This window comes from Tyto alba, unplaced genomic scaffold, assembly GCF_018691265.1.
Source record: "Tyto alba isolate M040663 unplaced genomic scaffold, T.alba_DEE_v4.0 Super-Scaffold_5, whole genome shotgun sequence".
Classification (NCBI taxonomy): Eukaryota; Metazoa; Chordata; class Aves; order Strigiformes; family Tytonidae; genus Tyto; species Tyto alba.
In genome coordinates, this window is record NW_024881326.1 from 4,666,598 (window position 1) to 4,691,536 (window position 24,939).

General features: G+C 40.1%; 1 protein-coding gene across 2 annotated transcripts in view; it reads left to right on the forward strand.

Moving 5' to 3' along the window:
* COL4A6 (collagen type IV alpha 6 chain) overlaps positions 1-24,939 on the forward strand; it is a 137,076-nt gene that overhangs the window by 90,704 nt on the left and 21,433 nt on the right. For both annotated transcript variants that reach the window (XM_032995950.2, XM_032995952.2), the window contains exons 6-23: positions 1,980-2,096; positions 4,553-4,621; positions 6,084-6,119; positions 6,522-6,584; positions 7,234-7,269; positions 7,406-7,447; positions 8,326-8,418; positions 9,471-9,524; positions 10,884-10,943; positions 11,876-11,920; positions 13,153-13,206; positions 14,443-14,512; positions 15,209-15,319; positions 16,163-16,312; positions 17,915-18,019; positions 18,901-19,061; positions 20,028-20,207; positions 20,821-21,004. In XM_032995950.2, the coding sequence (XP_032851841.1) occupies positions 1,980-2,096; positions 4,553-4,621; positions 6,084-6,119; positions 6,522-6,584; positions 7,234-7,269; positions 7,406-7,447; positions 8,326-8,418; positions 9,471-9,524; positions 10,884-10,943; positions 11,876-11,920; positions 13,153-13,206; positions 14,443-14,512; positions 15,209-15,319; positions 16,163-16,312; positions 17,915-18,019; positions 18,901-19,061; positions 20,028-20,207; positions 20,821-21,004 (1,630 nt within the window). The remainder of the gene's footprint in view (positions 1-1,979; positions 2,097-4,552; positions 4,622-6,083; positions 6,120-6,521; positions 6,585-7,233; positions 7,270-7,405; positions 7,448-8,325; positions 8,419-9,470; positions 9,525-10,883; positions 10,944-11,875; positions 11,921-13,152; positions 13,207-14,442; positions 14,513-15,208; positions 15,320-16,162; positions 16,313-17,914; positions 18,020-18,900; positions 19,062-20,027; positions 20,208-20,820; positions 21,005-24,939) is intronic.

Here is a 24,939-nt window from a genome sequence, read left to right on the forward strand (position 1 = left end):
TGAAATAATTTCTAAGAGACAAATATAAGTGGCAAGAAATTGGTGCTTCAGCCTTCTCCTGTCGCTTTACCAGGGCCTGGCAAGTCCCTACTTGCACACCACATGTGGGTGTTTTGACAAACAGACTTTAATCATCAGGGCAACTGGTGCTATGTACACAGTGGTGTCTAATGCTAATGCTTTGGGATGACTTCATTCCATGTCCTGAGCCTTGTTTAATCTGAAATTTATATTCGACTGGGGGAGCTGCCTTGATGCTGTAGTGGAGACACACTTTACATTCATTCAGTTTGCACCTTAATGACAGACAAAGAGCAGATCTGGGCTCTCTCCCCTTCTCTCCATTTTGTTGGCACAAATCACAGTGCAGTTACCAAGTGAGCTGGACCGAAGAACTCATCTGGCTGAATATTAACCCCATTAAGAAACATAACAGTTATTTCTCTGCTGTGTTGGTTTCCTGCTCCGACTCGCCTATTCTGCCTGTGCTTATGCCAGCACAGGGAAGAGTTAGGTGTGAGTAAGCAGGAGTGTGTGATGGCCCTCCTGGCAGCAGCTGAGACAGTGATCAGCTTGAATATTTACGTAATTATGGCCTAAGTTGTTCTGCATCCTTGGGAAAGTCACTCTGTTACTGTGTGTCCCCAGCTTTTCATCTGTAAAATGAAAATGATAGCATTCCCCCATTTTTGCAAGGCATTTTAAGATCCTTAGATAAAAGGCTTTACATTACTGCAAAGTTCTCACTGAGTTTGGTCAGAGCATATGCTATTGGGCTGGGAAGACCTTTAGCAACACAAATGTGTTTTGTTTTAAGTGTCAGGCATGAAGGATTGTTAATGTTCTGCTTTATCTCCATCTTATCCATGTTTATTTTTTTACTTTCCCAGTGTGAGTCATAACTTGTTTAATGCCATATCTGAAGGATGAATCTTTGGGATCAAACAAAAGTACTTTTGGGATGAGTCAAGATCAGGGTGTACAGAGGGAAGGGAGAGAACTGTCAGTTACTGATACTATCTCCATAAGTTTAATTTTTCTTCCTGCCACAAAACACTGTCTTTGGGTGCCACAGAACTCAATTCTATGAAAAGGAAGGTAGAATAAGGGGCTTCTTGAAACCTGGGTAGTGTGACTGACATTTCTGCCTTTCTGTGTTTTGCCTACACATACTCATATGACACTGAAGAAAAAGTAACTGAAGTCTCAAACATCAATCTCCTTTGCACCGGTACCATGCTGAGTGAACTCCAGTCAAATTAATAGAGGGCAAAGAGGTGTGAAATCAGAATTAGATACAGTTGTATTCTACTCTGCTTGATTAATAATTGATCATTACAAACACTTTCTTTTAAATGCTGTTAGTTTAATTAGGTCTTTCCCCCTGTTGTTTTACCTAAGGTTTTAAGTTTAATATCACAGGAAAAGCTGTTTTGCTTGAATGGCCCGGTGCTGGAGCTGTAACATCTGTTGAACTATTAAAGGAATGAATCCACACTGGAGAGGAAGAGAAGTCACTGAAACTTTAAGCAGATTGGAATTATAAATGCTCAGTATTGTTGAACCTGCCCCTGCCCTTGTTTTTACATGAGCAACTTCCATTCCTGGTGTCAGGTGCACCCTTGTGTGCTGTTTTGCACTGTGTTATATGCCATATATTTCAGACTGCTGTGGGATGAGTATTGCCCTTTCGGGACCTACTCATGCACAAGTTATGTACTTCAGAAAATTATCCCTTGGAGAAAAAGGTAATTAAATGAATGCAGCCAATGTTCTAGGATTTAAGCTTTGGGGAGGATAAACAATGCTGGCTGAAGAAACTGGTTCTGTTGCAGCCTGCCATACTCTGAATTTGAGTGGGAGTCGTGTGTTTCTTTTGTTTTGCATTGCCATTTGGAAGATATCAGTTTTCTGGGGACAGCATTACTAATAAAATAATGCATCCTATCAGTCATTCTCTCTTTTTCCCCTTTACACAGGGTCACCCTGGGCAATCTGGACCTAGAGGTCTGCCTGGCCTCGACGGCTGCAATGGTACCACTGGGAGTCCTGGCGTTTCTGGATCAGATGGGTTTCCTGGCCTACCTGGGCTGCCTGTATGTCCCAACTCAAATACGGTGTTTGTAGTCACTAAGCCAGGGTTTGCTTTTCATGCCCTTGTTGGAAAAGTAACTCCCAAGTACTTCGGATGAATCCTAATAACCCTAAGTTTATTAGCATTGTTAGAGCTCAGTGTAGTATTCTTACTGAAATTTCACTCTGAGCATAAAATAAAGATCCTGTGAATTCAGTATGCTCCCATAGCAAGTTATACCATTGTCACTTGGCAGTAGTCAACCCAACTCAGAAGAAACCATGATAAAGTTTTTAAGAACCATGAAGTGTCAAACATCTTCCACCTGGCACGTTTCAAGTTAGTGGATGCTGATTCAGGAAAGGATGTTATCACATGTTCAAGTCTATGCATCAAATATTGGATGCCTTCCTTCAGGTCTTAAGATAGCCAAAAGCTTCAATCTCACTTAGTGTCAATAGGATTTACTTTCCAGGATATGAGTTTTACTTTTGAAAACATTTTTCTACCAGGTTGGAGTTTTACCTAGCTTGCAATGGACACCTTAAAGTTAGGTGTCTAATCTGTTCATCTGGACTCCTCTTGAGAGGACTTCTCTCCCTCTACCTTTGAAGATGAATTGTCTTTGGAGATACCCATTTTTCTGCATTGACTTTAGAGGAAGTGAAGGTAGCCGGGTTACACTCTACATACACTCTGTTTTAAGTGGGTAGGATTAGTTATAAGAACTCCACTGTTAGATAGTTTCGGGAATTATTGTCTTTTATAAAAGTACATGGTTATTTTTGAAGTGTAAGCAAAAAATATTTGAATATTTGCTCACATTCAAAGCCTGATCTTACAAACACAGGTTGCATGACTAATCGGACATGTAATGGAACTCCTTTGCACGTATACATGAAGAAGAGGAAAAAAATGCAGCTGGAGGACATAAACAATCACATTTGTTTCAGCATTTCTAAACTGTGCTAAGACATTTTTACATGTCATCCAGACTTGAAATTCATATGATGTTGAAAAATACTGAAGCAATAAGATCAAATTAAAGTACTGCTTTCTAAAGTAACTGATTTACTCATACCTACTGTTCAAATTTCTGTTCTGTAATGTTTGTAGGATTACATTTTTGGCAAGAAAAGCTGCTTGGATCAGCCAAACCCTCTCAAATTAAGTTGGCAATTAAATGAAATCACCTCAGATAAATTGGATGGGATGATCAAGATTAAAATAAACTGGGTAAACCTAGAATTATAATGGCAGCTTTTTCAGAAGATTCATGCAGTCTACCATTTTTTTCTCTCATTGATTCTAAACAAAGTTTGGTGGTTTACAGTGTTAAACAAGGGATAGACTCATAGGATGGTTTGGGTCAGAAGGAACCTTAAAGACAATCCAGCTCACTCCCCTGCCCTGGGCAGGGCCCCCTTCCCCCAGCCCAGGGTGCTCCCAGCCCCGTCCAACCTGGCCTTGAACCCTTCCAGGGAGGGGGCACCCACAGCTGCTCTGGACACCCTGGGCCAGCGCCTTGCTGCCCTCACAGGGAAGAATTTCTGCCTTAGGTCTCATCTAAATCTGCCCTCTTCAGTGCTTGTCTTATCCCCCCACCCCCTGATCCAGAGTCCCTCCCCACCTTTCCTGTTCCCCCTTTAAGCCCTGGGAGGCCGCTCGAAGGTCTCCCCGGAGCCTTCTCTTCTCCAGGCTGAACCCCCCCAACTCTCTCAGCCCGGCCTCCCAGGGGAGCTGCTCCAGCCCCCCCAGCATCTTTGTGGCCTCCTCTGGACTCACTCCAACAGCTCCGTGTCCTTCTGCTGTTGGGGGCTTCAGAGTTGGACCCAGCACTGCAGGGGGGTCTCATGAGATCAGAGGAGGAGAATCCCCTCCCTGGCTCTGCTGCCCACCCTGCTCTGGGTGCAGCCCAGGACACGGGTGGCTTTCTGGGCTGTGAGCGCACATTTCTGGCTCATAGTCAGTTCTCCATCCACTAATCCCCTCAAGTCCCTCTCCTTGGGGCTGCTCTCCATCTACTCCTTGCCCAGCCGGGATTTGTACTTGGGATTGCCCTGGCCCATGGACAGGACCTTCCACTTGGCCGTGGTGAATGTCATAAGGTTTTCCCGGGCCCACCTCTCCAGCTTGTCCACATCCCTCTGGGTGGTATTGATATGTATATGAACAGGAGGGTTACACCATGTCAAGCAGATTCAAAGAGGATCTTAAAAGTTGTCGAGGGCCTAAAATAAAAGGGACATCTATTATAAACAGGAAAATACCAGAGAAAATGTTTTCAGAACCTTGTTTTTCTAAAGCCACAGGGAGTCTTAAGTTCTCATAATACCACAGCTTCTTTGACAAAGCTTGCAGTGGTACTTTTGCAGCTTACTGGAGCCATGAGTTTGCCTTGTTCCTTATGCCGAATATAAATTCTTTCAAAACTAAATTGGTATTTTTTTCAGAAATTTTTTTTTTTTTTTAAACCAGGGTCGTCCTGGCCTAAAAGGCCTGAAAGGAGAGCCTGTTTTTGCTCAAGGCAGTCTTAAAGGAATGAAGGTAAGACTTGTCATCACATAGGAGAAAATGCAGTACAAGAAACATTTTGAAGTCCTATAGGTTGCAGGGTTGATGTTGCCAGTTAGATTGCTCATGATGTTAGACGTGGGTATCCTGAGTATGTCTGAATGAAGAGCTATGAAAAAGGCCTTATAATAATGTCATTAATGGAAACACAGGATACTCTCAGAACTTGGAATTACTTGGTCTTTGCAGAGATCTTGTTCATCCTGTACTGGGATGCTGGGATATTGCTCATCCTGTTACAGTTCAGTGTAGGTGCTGGTCCTTTACTTGCCTCTGGAGAGCTAGCAACATTCGTTTGTCATGTCAAACCATGGATGTGAGGAATTTCTTGTAAGCTTACCCAGACTTAGATGAGGTAGCATATGTGTTTCTAGTCACAGATTTAGCAAAGGAGGGGCCCTTCATCTACTCTCTGAACTTTCCTGTAACTGACATCTTTGCATGTGCCAGGTGTGTTGAAATAACAGCTCAGGAGACTCGCAAGTGCATGTTAAGATTCCTACTGTGAGATCCCAGCTGCCTCCCAGTGTTTTTTGTACTGGGAGGTACTAGTAAGTAATCAGTTGTATTCTTGGTTTAAATACATGAATATCATATCTCACTTACAGTATTCCGTCCTTTGCTGCTGTGAAGTCAGGATTTTACTCTTTCTGTTTAGTAAGGACCTCACCCTGAAATGTCTGTATCAATTCTGTAATTTATTTCCTGTACAGCAAATATAAACTATGGATAGACAATTTCAATTTATTCAGAACAGTGAATAAGTTCTTGAATATGCTTATGTAAAAGATTTGGTTCTGTATTGCCTTGAAACAAACACCAGCTTACCATGGTTTTGATTTTTGCAAGAAATATGAGGTTTGGAATAAACCTACAGACAACTCAGCACCTCTTGTGGTGCTGAATTCAGCAATATTTAGCAGCCTCATGCTTCGTTATATATTAGAAATACAAAGATACTTATTCTGTCATGTAAGGCCCCTCACACTGAATTTGCTGGTCAAAATTAAGAACTTTTCTAAAATTCTACCCACATTATATGCACTCATAAATTGGTAAAAGTTAAATACATCTTTATTTACTTCAGTATTTATGGAAAATACAGATAATTTGATATAATAATGATATGCATTTACATATTTTGTAGTGGTTTTGTAATGAAAGTTTTTATAGTGTATTTTCCAGTGTTTTTACAATTAATACAATTTTTTTTTTCATGGCACTTTAGTTTCCATAAATAAAATGGTTGTAATTTTTGGAATCTCTCCATTACCCACTTTAAATATGGAAGCACTGGTGTCAAAATATTTTCCCATTTATACTTGCTCTAATATTAACTAAGAGCAAATATTTATATTTATACAAAACTTAATGTTCCTTATAGTTTCTTGCAGTAATATATTGTAATTTTTACTCATGCATTTATAATTTTTAGGGAGAAAATGGTCTTCCTGGATTGGATGGAATTTCTGTAAGTTATTTAATTTGGGGCAAAATTATTTTAAAGCATATTAAGTAGGTAATTTTTCTTGTAACTGGTTCACAAAGACACTTTTCAAATTAGTGGGTCATGGATTTACATGTGTGATACTGGTACCGTGAGCAATTCCAGCTTTGTAATGGTATGATGGGATCCACATATGGTAGAGGAAGTCGGATTTTTTCTATTCCTTTTTCAAATTAAACTCTCTTCTACTACTGAACTCTGTAACTTTGATTTTCAAAATACATCTAATAATAGTTATATTATTTAAACTGCCATACTTAATTAGGGGATATTACTTAATATTTCCTGAGACCCACTTTGTCTTTGGTTGGGGTTTGATGGGGTAAGTGCTACACATTCTGTATTTGTCCTATGTTCTTCTTACAGGGCCCAAAAGGTTTTCCAGGTCTGGTAGGCTCTGCAGGCCCTATAGGGTTACCAGGTTTGCAGGTATGAGACCTCAACGGTTGCACTTGCTGACAGAACATTTCCAAACGTGGGCGGTTTTCCCTCCTTGTCTGTATTTGTGTCATGACAATGAGCAAAAGTGTGTGTGCATCTGAAAGGACTGAACACAGCTGACTTCAAGCACAGAATAGTTGAATTTAGTTTAATCTAATCACAAGGGGGAAGGCTCCTCTCTCAAGCCTTGTTCAGAGCAGCAATCATGAATGAGGGCTCCAGCAGAGCCCTCGAGTGTTGTTTACAAACACTGCATTATGCTATTCTGAGCACTTCCCCGTCTCAGGACGAGAGGGAATATGCTGAACTCTGCACGTTTGGAGCCTTTGTCATCATGAAATATGTTAAAGCGTTGCTTTTTTCAAATTACTACAACAGAGTTTCCATTGAACAGGGGTAAAAACAAACTGCATGTTCGTTGTTTTTAAAGTGAAGTTTGCTCTTAATTAAGCACAGTATCAAAAGGCTCAGCTGTCTGTTATAAATGTGAAGACTTGAAGATCATGTGTATCAGTTACTTTTGCTTTGGGGGCAAGAGATGAAAATTCGGGTACCACTGCAGATCCCAGCATTGCTCCAGTTGTGTGCATCCTGAATAAGTCAAAGGAAATAAAATCTTGATCTTGTTCACATTTAGGGTCCAATGGGTCCCCCTGGGCCACCAGGTCCAAAAGTAAGTACCTACCTTTCCTGTCTTCTTTCTACACCTGATTGTTGGCTTTCTTAACAGTGCTGTGGGCCTAGATGATAGTGATACTGTTGTTGCTGTTGGTTTATTATTCATTCATCATTTTTTTTTTCTCTCCTAGGGTAACATGGGATTAGGCTTTCAAGGAGAGAAAGGAGAAAAAGTAGGTGAAACTTGTTCTGTTACGGAAAGAGCATGAAATAATACTCTAGTGTTCCATCATAGCTTGATCTTCTAGAAAGTGTCTAGATTCTAGCATTTTCTTCTTTTCCTTTTTCTTTTCTTCTCTTGGACCGATTGACAGTACAAATACTAAAAAGTCTTGCTGGTTCCTTATCTATTGGTACACAAGAAAACGGATGGGAGCTTTTTCTGGCTGAAGAGAGGGAAGGGGAAGATCTCAGTTTGGTGCAGTATTTTCATGGTTATCGAGACATGACGCCCTTAGACATCTTTTGAATCTGTCTTTCAGTTTCCTTGAACCCTCACCTCTTGTACTGAATTATTCTACTGACTTCATTCGTTTTGACTTTCATAATATTTTGGATCAACCGATCCGTAATTTACAGTCTTACTATCCTAAATGAGTGGCATGCAGTCTGTGTGAGAATTTACACTGACACGATGGGACTTCTCAAAGTTCTCAGTTTGGGACTTGCTTCTGCTGCTGTTAAAATAAGTTCTCAGCGTTCTACATTTCTAATAGTTTCTTGTCTTCTTTTCTTTCCTATTTCTCCCCGAAGTTTTTCTGGAATATTTTCCTGTTGATTCAAAAGCCGTGCCTTTTTTTTTCTTTCTTTTTTTTCCTTGCCATGTTTTATATCCCTAACTCTTCTGAAACAGATTTAATGCATTTTGTTCATCTTAATTTTCAGTCTGATCTTTTGACTTCCATGACCAAACTCCTGTGGCAGCATTCAGGCACACAGATGTTATGTACATGGGATATAATTAGAGTGTCTTTTTTCTGGTTTGCAAGTCACTTTCACAGGGAGTCAAACATATTCTGCCTATATTAATAGCTTCTTCTTTTGCCAACAGGGTGACGTAGGGCTGCCTGGCCCTCCAGGTCCCCCACCATCCACTGGAATACTAGAATTCATGGGATTTCCAAAAGGGAAGCAAGGAGAAAAGGTATGTAAATTCAGTTTACAAACCCACCTGCTCCCCATGCTCTTTCATTGAAAGCTGAATGAAATTACTGGACAGTGAGGGCTGTTATATTCCCAAATCAAAATCATTTTCTGTACTAGTTTAATCTGCCAGATGGTTGTTGAATAAAAATATTCTTAGCTCAGAGCTTTGTGGACCACTGGAGAATCCAGACCTCTCAGAAGGAGAAATCTGAAAGCTATTTGAAGGTTTTCATCATTAATCCTAAAAATAAATGAACTGTACCTTGTTTCTGTTGGACCTGTGAAATTATGTCAACTGAGGCAAAACACTCAAATCCATTTAGAAAAATAAATAAAAAAGTTCAGCTCTTTTGCTTTGTCTATGATGCACACTACTCTGAATTAATCAGATTTCTCCCCTTTGTTATCTTGGCATTTACTGAAATATATATTTATCTCATCAGTGTTTTTATAAAAGCTGTATGGATCTTGAGTTAAGGATTCTCTACACACATGAAATTTAGGCATACTGAAGTAATCTGGGACCTATAGAGGCTGGTTTGAGGGCCCAGTCTGAGCTTGACTAAGCCCCTGCATAAGTCATGAGAGATACTGTCTTACTTGGTGGAGTTCCATTAGTGTGAGGTGAGATTCAAACAAAGAGCGTTCCTTTTGGCTCACTCTTGAATCGTAAGCAGGATTGTAAAGACGTTATGCTATCTCATCATGTGTTATTTTGCTGCTTTCCATGAAGCTACTGTGCATGTTCCAGTTCCCTAAATGGTGATATGAAATGCTTCTGGTTTGACTTCGAGCAGTGAAGGACAGTAGAACAACAGCTCCCAAGCAGTGGTCTTTGAAGCCATGGGAAGTGGTCACAATCTGTTGCCTGCACTGGCAGTGTGCTGAGAGACACTATATCTGGCACATGATGACACAAATCAAGTATACTTGCTGACAAACAAATTACAAGGCCTTACTTTATGAGTCAGGAGCACAATGGGTGGATTGGGGAAAGTCTTGCTTTCACAGGCACGGTGATTTATTGTGTTTACCTCTTCCCCTTGTCAGGGTGAGCCAGGCCCTCAAGGATTCCCTGGAGACAAAGGATTGCCTGGCATGCCGGTAAGGACAGACCAGAGTTTTTAATACATGCCTAATATGGGTTAGATGGTTCAACACCTTCTGAATAGCTCACAGGATCTCTACAGGAGTTTCCAGGCACCAGAGTACTTTGAAAATCTGATAAAAATGTCCGCAAGACTTTTTGAAGAGTGTAGCTGTAATCTGTTAGTTTTTTTGTCCTGGACATACAAAGAAGATAATGCTGTCCTACTAGAGATTTTACAAAGAAGATATTTCAGTACATGTAACCCGTGATTTGCAGAGACCTGCAAGTAGACATACCCTTTACATAGCCACTTGATGGCAGTGTTTCTTGAGCTAGACTTTGTTTTTTAAAATCCCTTTTTTTTTTTCCCTTTAATTATATCTAAACATATTTTTCCTTCTTTTGCTTTAAAGTTGTAAAGCACCTGCAGATCTTTCTGTCTCTCTATATATATCCGGTTTTAAAATGGGCTGTTTAACATTAGTGCTCATAAACCCAGGAATGTGTAGCATCTGCTCTGTATGAATCAAGAACAATTTATCCATGGATTCCAGAGAGCTATTTCCCAGCTTATAACCTTTTGTAAACACAGGTTATTTCGATAAGTTTAGGGAATAAATATTTTGTGGAACTTCTGACTAATAAGATAAATTGTTTGCCAGTTTCTTCAACATACAGATGTTCTTAGTAGAAAGACGTGCGAGAAAAACCTGTACATGAAGGAAAGTTTGTTGTTAGCCTTTCTGGACATGTTCCATTATGTGCATGTTTAGCTTTATGCATCACAAGAGGCCCATTGAAGCTGGTGGGGTTGAACATATGTGTGAACCTAACCACAACCATAAGATATTTCAAGACTGAAGCCTGAAAATTGCTTAACTACTGTAACTCTCACTGAAATTAAATCCTGGTGTTCTATCTCTGGGTTTGTTACTTCTTGCTGACTGGGAAAACCACCAAACATTTGCAAATGTAGAGCATGAAAATGCTAGTCTTGTGTCATTCTGAAGCTTTAGAAATGAAAAGGGGTGCTCTGAGCACTCCCTTGAGCTGCTGCTGTTAAGAAATTAGATTTGAAATAATTTCTAAATATACAGTACAATACAGTGGCAGGACTCTGCTGTTTATAGCATGGGGTTACTTGCGTTTGCTACTGAGAGATGTGCTATGGTTTAAATGGATGGAAGTCATGGGAAATGAAGGAGTTAATGTACTGCACATACTAGCAAGTCTGGTTGGTACAGGTTTTCTTTCTGGGGCAAAAGAAAGTTGTATTGTTTATATTAATAAATGGGTTTGTGCTCATTTTGTCTTAGGGCTGTGCTATTCAATTCCAAACAGATCACAGGTTTAATGTTGACATTTTTCCTCAGGGCTTTGGAGGTGTTGGAGAAAAAGGAGAAAAAGGTGTACCTGGCTTACCGGGTGGCAGGGTAGGTGACCTTACAAAGTCCTTAAATGCCTCTACTCAAACACATGGAGTGGGTCGTTCATCAACAGAAGCACTCCCAAAGCACGTAGGAGTCTCAGATGTAGGACTGGGTCCCATAGTAGCCAGTGCCATACAACAACAGAACCAATGTATAATTCTTATGTCAGTAAAGTCTCAGATTAAAGGTGAGATGAAAGATGTGTACAGACAAGCAGACCAAGAAAATCAACTGGAGGTATTTAGTGGAGGTCTTGATACTGCAGGGCCTGTGTTTTTCCAATTTTTTTTGAAAGTTTCACAGGAAAGGAAGCCTGCAGAAGGTTCAGATGAAGATAATAAAGAAGCCTTTCGAAGTCTTTAGGGGCCTCTTAACCAGTACCAGAAGCAGCCATGAGAGAACACAGATAGATATTTGGGGAAGAAATGGGCAAGCTGGTAAGAGGTGTTGGTCTAATTAGTCAATGAATGTGGGAGTTAACAGCATGCTCAATCACATGCCAGCCACAGATTCTTCAAACCACCATGACCCTGCAGAGACATCCTTATACACATCAGGAAGACCAAGGCATTCTCTTCTGCATGTGCAGAATAAATTGTCAAGATAGAACATCTTGATTGCATTAAGTTTCATGGCTTTACAATTACAAACTACCTATCTAACCTCCTAGTAAGCTGAGATACCGTGTCTTCTTTAAATTGAACTGCCAAGTAGAAAGACAATGGCTAAAGAGGATAAGACTTCTTTTATGAGTCATTCTGCTGAATTCTTTCAGTTATGATTATTAGTATTTGAGAGATATGGAAAATCAGTGGTAGCTTCTCATTTTGAAAGTTTTACCTTTTTGTTCTTTGATGCCGAGAGGTATGGAGCCTGATTAATACGACCAGACTGAGATGGAGCCTCTGAAATGTAATGGTTTTTTGCTGTTCTAGGGTCTTTTGGGACTGGATGGATCTGATGGGTTTCCAGGGAGAAAGGTGAAATTTCTTTTATTTTTTACTGTACTTACAATTACAGAAGCCATTTAACTGCTGAAGATCTACTGACTTATCTAGGGGCTCCAAGTTCTCTAATGCATGAATGCCCCTGCCTTATTAAACTAGTGAGAGCTAACTTGAAGGTCCACCTAAAACTCTAGATCCCTTTAATTGCCTTTCTAGTCATCCCTACGAATTCAGAGGACCACCTCCACAGATTGGAAATTGTACATTACCTCCTGGAAAATCAACTCTCCCACTTTTCCCCTTTTGGGGATAGAAATGACCAGGTGATCAAATGGCTGAAAACATGCTAAAGCACTTCCACTTGCAGCTACAGCAGTGGAAGTTGTTGAAGAGAGCAACTTTCAGAAATACAATTCTCATTTTGCAGCCAGGAATTCAGTCATTCTTGTATGTTTTGTTTTATGTATGTCCTTTTCAATATATACTGAGTGTGACGGTATCTCCAGTGTAATCTAATTCATATCTATACGTTAACATTATATGATTAAATCCAAGCCTTTTTTGACAAGTTTCTCAACAATACTGTGTATGGGCTAATATTGGGGCCTACAGCTGTCCAAGACTTCAGAATCACAGGCAAGGTTTGAAGTTAAGGTTCCCTGCTCCAGAGCTCTTGGAAGATCCCATTCTTTCTGCAGTGGCAGTGGGATTTGCAATCTGTACTGGGTCAGTTTGAGTAATGTTATCCAACAAGGAACAGTAAATCACTTCTGTGTAGATTTCCAGTCACACACCCAGAAGGGGAACTTTGGTGTCCCTGAAAATGCTACCAAGAAATGGCGAGCTGGAGAGCTGGATCTCCCAGCGTGACTTTAAATGTTTTGGTGTCAATAATTTGTTGGTGGGGGAACAGAGTGGAGGGAAAAGTGTGGGGGACAAGGAAAATAACGTTCTAAACTCCTCACAAGCATTTCTATAGTTCTGTGAGAACTCCAGGGTGTCCTTCTGATTTGCACACCCTCATTGCCTGCTCACAATTCTCACCATCTTTGCAGAACAAGGAGGCCTAAAGGAGCTATGGTATTTTGTGAGTGCTGAGAAATTGATGCCATCAGTTTTTTCTTTATTTCTTCTGCAAATATTTGGTAGGAGAATGAATTGAGTTTGTGATTCAAGTCCAGGCACTGCAAATGTCTCAGCTAACAAATAATGCTACTGTCTTATTGTTTCACTATGTAACAGTGTTCCCCTGTGTGACTTTGCAGGGTCATCCTGGTATTCCAGGCTATCCAGGACTGGATGGAGTCGAAGGCAAGAAGGTAACTTCTCACATGAGAATACACTAAAGCATTGCTTTTTAAAGTATATTTGCATGAATAAATGTCATTTCCCCGGTCAAATCTCTTTACTTCTGTATCACTGTAATTTTCAGTGTGTTTCAGTTCCTTATTTACTTTATTGTTAAGGATAAGAGTGAATGGTTGCTGAAATATGAACACTTGGATGTTTTCATACCTTTACAATGTTCATTCATGTAACTTCATGACTTAAGATTGTGGGTGTAGTCTCTCTGGTCTCCTTTATACTTACACTAATGCCATAGTTACTGGACAATTGAGGCAAGATTAGATGGAAGTAAGTGGATGTTAAGATAGTTGCCAAGGCTGACAAGTCTTAGATCACAGATCTACAAGTATTGACAAGCCTGAAAAGAATGCGTTTAGTTTCTTGATAGGGAACACAAAGCAGACATTTTCTGGGTATCTCACAATTTGGGTAGTCAGACATCTGGAAGCTGAGTGGAAGATGGTTGAACAGTAGTCTGCTGTGAAAAACACTTGTCGGCCACCAAGATTGGTAAATGGTTGGTAGACATGTGAAATGCAAGTATACTTCAAGGGCTTTTTTGTGCAGAACACATGGAGAAGTATTAGGTACACGTTTATGCACTGAGGAATATTACTGGAAGAAGCAACAAAGTGTGCACTGCCTTGGTTCACTGCATGATGTTGATAGAACAAATATGATGGCGGTTTGGACAACAGTCAGATTTTGCACTTGCTGTTTCAAAGAGGACTTGATACTGTGTTACAGTGAGAGGAAGGAATGATACTGCAGTTTGTCACAACTTGCTTGTTCTACCTGTGTGATTTTATGGAGGAATCCGTTTTCTTGGAAGCTCCTATTATTGAAATTCATGATTCCAAGGCAACAGGTAGCTGCAGTGATTAATGCTTTTAAAAACAGGTATGTTCATAGCAGCTCTCTCACTGTTACCACAAGGTGAACAAATATGATCTACCTGATGTTGGTTAATATGCTGGTATAAAAACTGGTCTCCACTACACATGATATATACATCAGGAAGTAGGTAAGTCAGGACAGCAGATGATTGTGAATAGCAGAAGAACAAAGTGAATTCTTCACCAAGACAAAGAATGATCGTTAGTCAGTGAATGACCACGGACATTGCTACCATAATCACTGTTTCCTGACAAGCAGTCTTCCCCTCCATCACCCAGCTGAATGTGGCATGAATCTGTTTTCTTCTACAGGGTGAATTAGGTGACACCGGTCCCCCAGGCCCTCCTATCGTTATTGACAGGGAAGGTGTAGTCATTTCAGGTACACATTTCCTTTTTGTTTTGGAACTTCTCTAAAGCACTTTGTTGGATCCAACTTTCCTTCTTACTACGTTTTACCACTTTTTCACATTGTGTATTGGGTCTAACCCATCCCTTGTTATTTTTCCTTTGATTTCTGTGTTGTTGGCATACAGATACATTTGGTCCCATGTTTATCCCCATATTGCAGAATGATATGTTTCAAGGCAGAAGGAAATCTATTGCCTGGGAGGCTGACCCTGTGGGAGCACAGGGAAGTGCTGTGTATCTTTCTTTGATGTACTAAGGAAAAATGGCTTCCTTGTGTTGCTTGGAAATGGGTACTCTCAATGTCATTGTGCTATTATTTTCCATTCAATGTGGCAAGAATATTGTTGAGAAAATGAGCTTAATTAACACCCACAGCTGAATGAGGCCTGGATGGGAACAGACTCTGAAGCTATAAAGGTAAGGACACAAGTTGTATCATCTCTCCTGTTGTTCTTCCTTCACACGCTGTCAAATTTGAAACAACCTCTAACAGGTCAGGTGGAATTTTTCCCATTATTGTTGACTTTGACTAACAGGCTTACTGCTAATGGATTTGCAACCTTTGCTGTCAGTGAGATCAGTGGCCACTGGGGTGGTTGACTGAACAGTCTTTGATTGGGAATTCTTATGAGATTTTACTCCTTGTTTTTCTGTATTTGGCTAATAGGTGCCCCGGGTGACCCTGGAAACCCAGGAATACCTGGTCCTCCAGGAGAGGAAGGGATCAGTGGTTTACCAGGCCTTCCAGGAGCTACAGGGTTTCCAGGCCTGGAGAGAGGTAAAGTAGCTATTAACAGCAGCCTTAGCAGGCTGTTTTCTGGGTTTGTTGCTGCGAAGACTCTGGGTAGTGGCCTGGAGATGGTGGAGGTGTTGGAGTAAGCCTCTCCCTGTTCCTTCAGCTGGCTGATTTGCAGACTGCTATATGAGATATAGGAGGCAGGGATGACTCACAGGGAAACCAAGTATGGTTGTATGCTTGGATGGGAGCAAAATTAGTCCTACAAAGATTACAGCCCAGGTAAGTCTTCAGGTGTGAATATTTGGTGTAGCAATGTACACAGGAGGTTGATTGATTTTCATGTCTAATTAGTTGTTTGGCAGAACCTTTCCTACATTTTAAATAATAGCAAATATTTTTTAAATTTTTTTTTTCCAATTACTTTTCCTATTTAAAATAGAGAGCTAACAAATTGGTTAGATAAACCCACTGTAGGTGGAACCCATTTGTCTCATCAAAGATCTCACTTGAAAGTTTCTGTTTCACTTGAATGTCATCTGTGAAGTCCTGGCCTACAATGATCCAGAGACTAGGAACTACTAAGGAGATTATCTCACTCAAAGGAAATCAGAAAACAAATAAACCTCAGTGTTCCGTAGTTAATTGTATAACTGATCAGTGTGACTTAAATGCAGCCCTGTGAAGTTTTTTGGATGACCAAAGGAGTATATAAATGGGAGCTAGCTGGTGCCCCCAATTAGTAAGTTTTCCTTTGTGTGCAATTATAAATTGTTCTGTGCTAACACGGTTGCAGTTCAGGGCACAACAGTAATTTTCATAACTTTAAAAATACTAGAATGTTTTTGCTGCTGGAGGGCTGCTCACTGTGTCATTGTTGTCTAGATGGAATGGGCCCTGGAGGGTCTCCAGGTATTCCAGGTGTGAAGGGTGAAGTGGGAGAACCAGGAAGAGCAACGATTGGATTACCAGGCACTCCTGGCAGAGGTGGTTTACCAGGTCTGCCAGGAGCACCAGGATTGCCTGGTGCACCACGTATGTATATTTTTAACATCTATTTTTATATTGGATTCAGAGTGAAACAAGACAGATAACCATTTATATATTTATTTCTTTGCCAGTGAGGATTATTAATCTGTAAATCCTGAATGTTTGCTTGACACCTCATTGTGATTGTAACTTACAACCTTAAATATATATATATATCAGCAGATGCTCCTCTGAAGTAAGAAAATACAGCTAATTATTTTTAGAGTGGTAACCTGAGAGACTGAAGCACAAGGCTGTGTAGACACAATTTATGACACAGAGGACTGAAGTTTTAGGCTAGTCTCCTGTTGGCTTAGATGAAGAATAGGTCGTGACCTTATGAGCACCTGAGATAAACGTCTTATCTTGTGAGCAAGTATTTTGGGTACCAGGAGTCAGATAGGATGCCTGAAAAGGCAGTTTTCAGACCTAATGAAATGTGAGTTTAGTTTTACATGTTCATTTGTATGGATGCCCTGATTGGATTAATTATGCAATGTTTTGTTTTCCCCAGAAATTGAGTATTACATGAAAAGGGTTGATTTTACACAAACCTTGTGTTTTACCATTCTGCCAGAAAGTGAATTCAAACAGCCTGTTTTATTTTTGAGAGCCAGCCTTTCAAAACAGGGCACACTCCAGTGGTAGAGCTAATAAGCATGGTCTGATGAAATTGTTTTCTGTGGAGAAGAAATAAGTGCTCTCTTACCAATAACTGTTCGCTAGTCAAATCCAGCTCATTTTTCTGCAGCGTCTGTAAAGCTCTTGTAGCTGTTTTTAGCTGATGGTTGCAGTTTGTTTCCATGGAACATCAGATGGGTGCTGGTCAGCACTCCATCTTACTGCTGCCACTGAGGGGAAGCGTTTTCAGACACAGTAGTTTTAGATTATGTTAGATCACTTTCCACTGCTCTGTCGGCTTATGTTTCATTCTATTCAGCATATAAAGAGATGTGGAAAATAATCCTGCAGTTACAATGTGAGGGACAGGGAAATTCCCCTTAACCTTTTTTGCCATTTAGTCTCTTTCCTGAGATGCAGCAACTTAATGAGAAGTTGAGGAGCTCTGCAGAAGGCAGGTAGCCCTGGAGATAACTCTACCATGCCAGCAGCAGCAGACACTGCTCATATATGATAGCTTCTGTGCCAACAAGAAGGGCAATAGGCAGTCATCACAATCTCCAATATAGTGATTTGTCTCTTCAACTTCTATCCATATGAGTCTCAGCTTCTCCTTGAGCTGCAAAGGCACATCTGCCATGAACTAAGTCATTTGCCCTTCTTTTTACAACATGTTCACAGTTTAGTTGGTTCTTTGGCCAAGTGTTAAGTCTTTGAAAAAGTGCAGTGGTAGAGCAGTGGAGGAATGAAACTGGTGCATCCACATCATGAGAGCTTTTCCTTTTCTGTATGTGAAGCTAGAAGCAAACATATGGTGGAGAACTGCAGCCTGTGATACGAACCGGGTTCCATTTCCTTGTGTAACTTCCACAGCTGCTGTTTGATCTGGTGCCATTTCTATCAGTTGCATAACTGACATTGTAATTAATTAATGAGCTGGAAATTTATCCTTCTCATGGCTTTTGCTTGCCTTCTTTCCACATACAGGCCCTTCATTCCCCCCAGACACAATCCTGGATGGAAGGACTGGGGCCCCAGGGGAGCCTGGACAAAGAGGGCTGCCGGGAGCTTTGGGTCCAAAGGGGTACAAAGGTAATTAATTGACTCTTGTTTTGGGAGAGCCTCTTAGCAGTCACTGGGCCTCAGAAAGATATTTACACATGATTAATATCCTAAGGGATGAGGTGGAAATATATTTATGACAAATCACAGGAAGTTGAGATGGATTAAAGGAGCCAACAGCCTTTACAATTTAGAGAGAGCTGTACCCAGCACTGACAGAAAAATCCTATTTCCTACTTCCTACTCTGCTCAGGCAAATAAGCAGATAAACATTTCATAGCCAGGAAATTAGCTAAGTAAATTATATTTTAAAGTCATAAGATGTAATGAGACTTAGAAATGAAGTCTTGTTCACTGTTTTTTGCAATATAGGCTGGAAATGACAGAAAAGCTTAATTTTATTCTCCTCTGTGCTAAAAATTATGAGAACTCGGGTCTTAATGTGTGACAGGACTGGCAGTAAGAGTCATGATGATGCAGACCTCACTGTGCTTTGCGATTGTTTGGATTCATGGCCATTCAGGGAAATACAAAGATATCATTGTAACCTACTGTGAGTGGGAGTATGGATTTGCTTTCTCTGACATATAACTATCTCTTTAAAAGAAACCCAAGACTTCTGTCCTAAAACTCGTAGAAGAGTCTAAACCTTTGCAAAGAGGTCAGGAAGTGCTGAGGTTCATGCTGCACATGGTAATTTGGTGATGGGCACTGCATAGAAATTAACCTGGACAAAACCTGAGCTCCACTTGCTTGATACTCACATCACCTGAGCAGAGTAGGCACTAAATCAAATCATATGAGAATGGCTTTGTCCTAATTGAATCAGATAGTTCTTTTGGAGCTCTTGCAACTGAAAAGGATCTTTATCCAAATGAAACTGAGCTTGGAGTGTTGACTGTATTTTCCAGGAGAGGCAGGTGATTGTGCTTGTGATGGAGGAGTTACAAGAGCTGGTCTAAAAGGCATCTCAGGTCCACCAGGTCCATCGGGCAGCCCTGGTGTGCCAGGGATTAAGGGCATTGGTGGAGAACCAGGCACTGTGGGTGCACCAGGACTACGAGGCCCTCCGGTAAGGCGGGAAGATTTTATATTGGTTGTCATGAATTAAAGGAGAAAAAGTGCCCACGTGCAATTTCTGGTGTTGATTGTAGTGAAAACAGAACACATTTTTTTGCATAATTTCTTCTACTTGTTAGGATTAAAAAAACCCAAAACAAAATAAAACCCAGGAACTGATCTGTGAATAGAAGCTGAAAGTAGAGAAGTTATAATCTGTAAAAAATGGGAGAATAAATGGTTCTTAAGTTCTGAGAACTGCACATTTAGCAGTCAAGAGAAACCATTATTTATCCCAGGGCTTCTTGGCTGTAGGCATACATGGATTAGACCCAGGGTTCTTCATAAGTGAGGGCTGGCTGGGGAAGCAGATGCACATCTGCATGGAGGGAAGACCTGAAAAATCAAATGGTGTGATCTTTCCACATCATTGCTCATATCTATAAAAACAGTGTGCCATAGATGCACTCTTCTTCTGAACTGCTGTGTGCTAAATACATTAGTGAAAGTGGAGCTGTGTTTTTTATGAAACAGTAACCATAACAAACAGGATTTTCCAAAGTGCTGAGCATTGCTCATTGGCAGTATTTACTTTTGAAAATTGCAGTCCATAAAGATACCAGTCTTTTGGCTTCTATCAGTGTCGGTAAATGTAGCACACCAATAAGGATGAAGATTCAATACTTGGGCCCTGTTATATCATAAGTGATTCAATGTTCCCTGATGCCATCCAAGATTGCTGTCACTGTAGTGCTATATACTAGGGTGTGCCTTGCCACTGTAAAGCTGTAATGACTTGATTGAAAAATTTGGAAATCATCAAACCTTCTCTATTTTGTTGGGTTTTTTTTTTAGTGTAACGTATACAATAGGAAAACCTTTGGAGATTCTTTCTAGCTCCTGTTCTCATACGACATTTTTAAAAATGCCTTTTCTCTGCATGTTAATTTTCCTGATTTTTTTATCTTTTGGTCTGTAGGCTTCATCTGGTCAGCAAGGTCTTCCAGGCATTAAGGGAGAAAAAGGGGATTCATCCTATGCAACAGGCAGAGGTGCTCGTGGGGACCGTGGTGCGACAGCACCCAGAGGACCTTCAGGCATCCCGGGAACCCCTGGCAGGGATGGACTTCCAGGCTTGCCAGGCCCACCAGGCCCTCCAGTAAGTTCAGATTAATTTAGCAGCAGTGCTTCAGAATTGGTATAAGAAGCAGAGACAATAGAAAGGCCTGGCTTACTAGTCCTGATTAGCCCTGTGGTAAGTCTCCAAATACATAAGAAGCTCACAGTCCCTGAGCACAGATTCGTCTTGGTCAGGATTAATAATTGGCACTCATTATGCCTCTGGCTATCAGTCAAAACCTGAACTTCCAGTAGTGGGGTAGACTAATATATTTTATGCTTTTGTGTCCTAATTCTGTTTTATGTTGTGTCCTAAAAGGTAGAAGACACTGTAGACATAATTATGAGTCAAGTCTTGGAAGAGAGAATTCACACTAGAATCTTTTTAATTAGAAAGAAAGTAAATGTCTTTCAGAATATGTAATATTTACATTTTGGCAAATACAACGTAAAATATTGTTTTTAATAGTCACTGAGTTTCCTACATTTTGAAATAATAATGGACAATATACAGTGGTTTCCATGTACTTTCCCAGGCTCACCTGAACCTTGCACAGAACCGACAAAACTCTTACGCGTTTGTTAAAATGGTGTTGGTGTACATTCTTTCTACCTCTCTGATTTTCAGCTGCAATTGTCTTTGCTGTGCACAGGGTGATGGTGGGCTAGGTTTCCCAGGTGAAAAAGGATTGCCAGGATTACCTGGCTCCAAGGGCCGTCGTGGAGAAACTGGTTCTCCTGGCGTTGGATATCCAGGTCCTAGTGGAGCTCGTGGGCTGCCAGGTGACCCAGGAATAGATGGGTTTCCAGGACAAGCAGGTCTTCCAGGCCCTCCAGGTAAGTGTTGCTGGGTCTCCTCTTATTTTGAAAAGGTGCAAAGCTGCTACGAGTCAAATGGCACTGCTGTGCTTGTAGCCAGACCTCACACAGCAGTCATAGCTTTCCTAGGTTGTCATGCTCAGGATGACACAGATAATAAGCAACAAATACTCAAATAGTACTTAAATTCTAAGAGTGTTGGATGTAACTACTCACTATCGCTGGAGAACCACTTTACACTAAATGTAGTTTGGAAGACTGATAAAATGAGGTTTTTAAAAAGCACAGCATACTTCATTGTCCGGGTAAAAATAGTAACTCACCAGTATCTGAGACTTCTGAATCAGTTTTTAGAACTATTACTATTATTGAAAGAAGAGGAGCTCCAGAATTTTTTAAAAGAAGAAACTGTAGTACCTTGTATGTATGAACAGACATTGGTGAATAAGACATTGTCATGACAGTTAAGTAGGAAGTTCAGTTATGACTGGTGCAACGAGCTCTGGGCTGTTTGCTTCCTGAAGTACTACAGTTTGTCTCAGTTGGTGTGTCATTATATGTATCTAAACCATACCATAATGACAAGTGATAAAGTCAGTAAACATAGGTTTGATAATGTTTCATGTATGATGTTTTATGTGCATTCTCAGAGTCAGTTACATGGAAGGCCATATGTCTAAATGTTTATGGAAAATGTTTTATTAACAAAATAACTGCAGAGAGCTAGTCCCAATGTCTTGATTCCATGTCAGCCATTTAAATATAAGATAAACAGTATTTTTTCTTTGCTGCTGATGATTTTCAGTGTATTTTCCATTCTGTGTATACTTAGACTTCTAGGTGTTTAATTCTGTTGGTATCAATAATGCAGAATAAACAATATACTTAGAGGCATAATATTGTTGCATAGATTTCTGGACTGATAAAATGACATTCCCAGTTCAAAAACTTTGGCAATAAGACCTTTGCGGTATGAGACGTTAGTGGAGGAATATTAAATCCAGAGGGAGGTGAGAGCTAGGCTAGACTAGCACTGGGAAGGCTGCACAGACACGCCGGATGGCATGTTACATCAGTGTCATGCTGGGATGTTGTTATGGGGTGAGGAGACAGATAGCATTAATGTCCCCCTGGAACAGTCTGCATAAGCTTTTTTTCCAATTCAGGTCACATGCTAAATGCTAAAAGCTTTACTGATTCATAGCTGTGAATGCTTACATCTTTGTTGGTAAATTGTCTCTAACAAAATCCACTAAATTAAAATTGCATTGTAAGATAAGTAAAAGTAAAATGCTCTGTGCATGATGTGAACCCTAGGTATTTTGTGGAGCACATCAGAAGCCAGCTTATTATGAATGCTACATCAAAGCTTTGCTAACAATGAATGGTCCTTTGTAGAAGAGTATCTATAGGCAAAATATGTGGGAAAGTGTGAACAAGTCATTAGCCAGTTCAATTTGCACCTCCATAGAGATGTGTAAGACAACTTGTGAATGCATCCTTCCCTCCATACTAAGAAATAATTTGCATACATTAAAAGACCCTTTGATGTAATAAGTTTCATCTAATATTAAAGAAATGTGGGTGGGTGGAAGAAATAATCATTTCTTATACAGCCCAGACTGAAAGGCCTTATCATGAAAATGAGGAAAGACATTTAAAAAGAGACTGTGACCTACTGAAGTTACCATGTCAAAGACACCACTGAGGAATTTTGCTCAAGTTCATGCCACATGCAGTAAAACAGGGTGAAAGAGCCTTGCTTTGGAAAAGTCTAACTCGGTATTTTATAAAAAGCTAGACTGAGGTATTGTGACATAACTCAAAAATGTTGGAATTGCCTATATTTTGCTTTTATGCCTGACATGATGGTTTTGTAATTATTCAGTTTATTTCCTTGATACTGGGATATTGTTGTGCAAACTGTGATAATGTGGGGTATTAAGTAGATGGGGAACACTAAGTTTTGCTTATATAATTTTTACACTAAGCCTTGCTTAAGTAATTTTGCAAAACACAACAAAACAGTCTCGATTGCTTTTCAATTATCCTCACATGAAATATCTGTTGTTCAAGTATTCTACTACTGGCTAATAATGTAAAATACAGGATGTGCTGTTGTACAGAGTTGTTTATGAAAAACTCATGTAAAGCAGTCCTTAAAGCCATGTCATGTGAATGCAACAGTTAAACTTCCCTTTCCATGCCAGTTGCTGACCCGAATGCTTGCTTTTTGAAAAATGTCATTCTTCATTGTACTGTGTCTGAGGAGGAAATGTCTCAGAGATGATGGACCTCAACTTTTTATTTGATAAAGCATTCAGCATCGGGCTCACATAAGATTGCAGAAGACCAGAACTGGATTTTTTATTTTGTGTCCCTACCATTTAACTTTTACTTTATCAAAAGAATGTCCTGTCGAAGTGTACCCAAATGCAGGCAGCAATGTGTATGTTACATCTTGCAACCATGGCATTTGGTGCCCATATCCATTCAAAGCATAAATGAAATCATGGGTATTTAAGTTTTGAACCTCTGTTCTTAAAGCTAGCGCTGACTATAAAGATGAATTGCTGTCACAGATGAAAATAGAGCACTCTTTGGTTTTGAGTAAGAATGGAAGCATTACTGCAACTCTGTGCAGATGTGTTTTATGACTATAGTAATTTCTAAATTAATTTTGCTATCAGTGAATGCCTTACAGCAAGTTAAAATGAATTGAGAACAGACCTTTGGTTCCCTCACACCAAAGTAGAAAATGTTCTGATGTTTCCTTCAAAATTTGCATAGATCTCAATGTGTGCGTAGATTAGACTCTCTGAGGGTTGTATGCCCTCTCGTTCCCTGCTACATCCCTCTTTCCACATAAGCCTTACTTGTTTCTTTATTCTAGAGCTGATACCTGTTACCAGCCCCCAACTAGCTAGAATTTAAGATTAGGATTGTTCTTTCTTCTCACAAGTCTGAATAAGGAAATCAGACACACAAGTCGGAATAATGAAATCTTGAAAATTAAGGTGGAGGGTGAAATGAAAGGGGATAGAAATGGGAGGTCAAACCAGAATCACTCTCTGTCATTTGGAACTGTGAGAGAGGGATGCTCAAAGCTGCCTACCCTGACTGCGCTTGGGGCTGGACCCTAAACTGAAAGCTTAACTTTCCAACTCTGGTTGGGAGTAGGCATCAAAGTCAGAAGATTTTCACACAGCCTTTTGTGAACTGAGTTGGAATCTATGCAGAAGAACCCAAGAATGTAATTGAATCAGTTCTTAGCACTGTTTCAACAAAAAATTCATAGGGGTCTTTACAGCTTTTGTACCAGAAAAGACATATTGGGTTACTTTATGAGTTTTTGTCCTGGCCTATGTAATTTTGAGACCCTCTTTCCACTGTCAATGTTGGAAGCAATGAGCCATATTTATTATCCATACAGAAGTCCACTGATTTGATTGGATTTATCCAGGAACTAGTTTGACTCAGGGTCTTTTGCTAATAAAATTTGTTAGTCATCTGAAACTATTAATCTTTTCTGAAAAAAAGTATTTGACTCATTGCTGTGCTTGAAGAAATACCTCCAGTGCTGCTTGATTTAAACATCCTCAGGACTGAGAGCAGTCACAATTTGGAGTGCTCTTGAATGGCTGATGAATAAATTGGCTTGTCAGTCTGGGAATGGAGCTTGAATAGAAGGATCTTGCAAAGAGACTTGTAAGGAAATGAGAAACAATGTATCTGTGATACCTGATTATCTCATTCTTAATCAGCCTTGCAGTTGGTGCCAGATTTGAATTAGCAAATATTGGAAAACAGTGCAGTTATGCAGCTGTTTGTGCATAGAAAAGTGTTCAGAGTAATAAAAAACCCTACCTCTCTTCCCCAAATTAGTTTTAGTAGTCATCTTTTGTACGTACTCTCTGTAAATAGTTTTTGAAGTCCTTTAGATTTTCATTTTT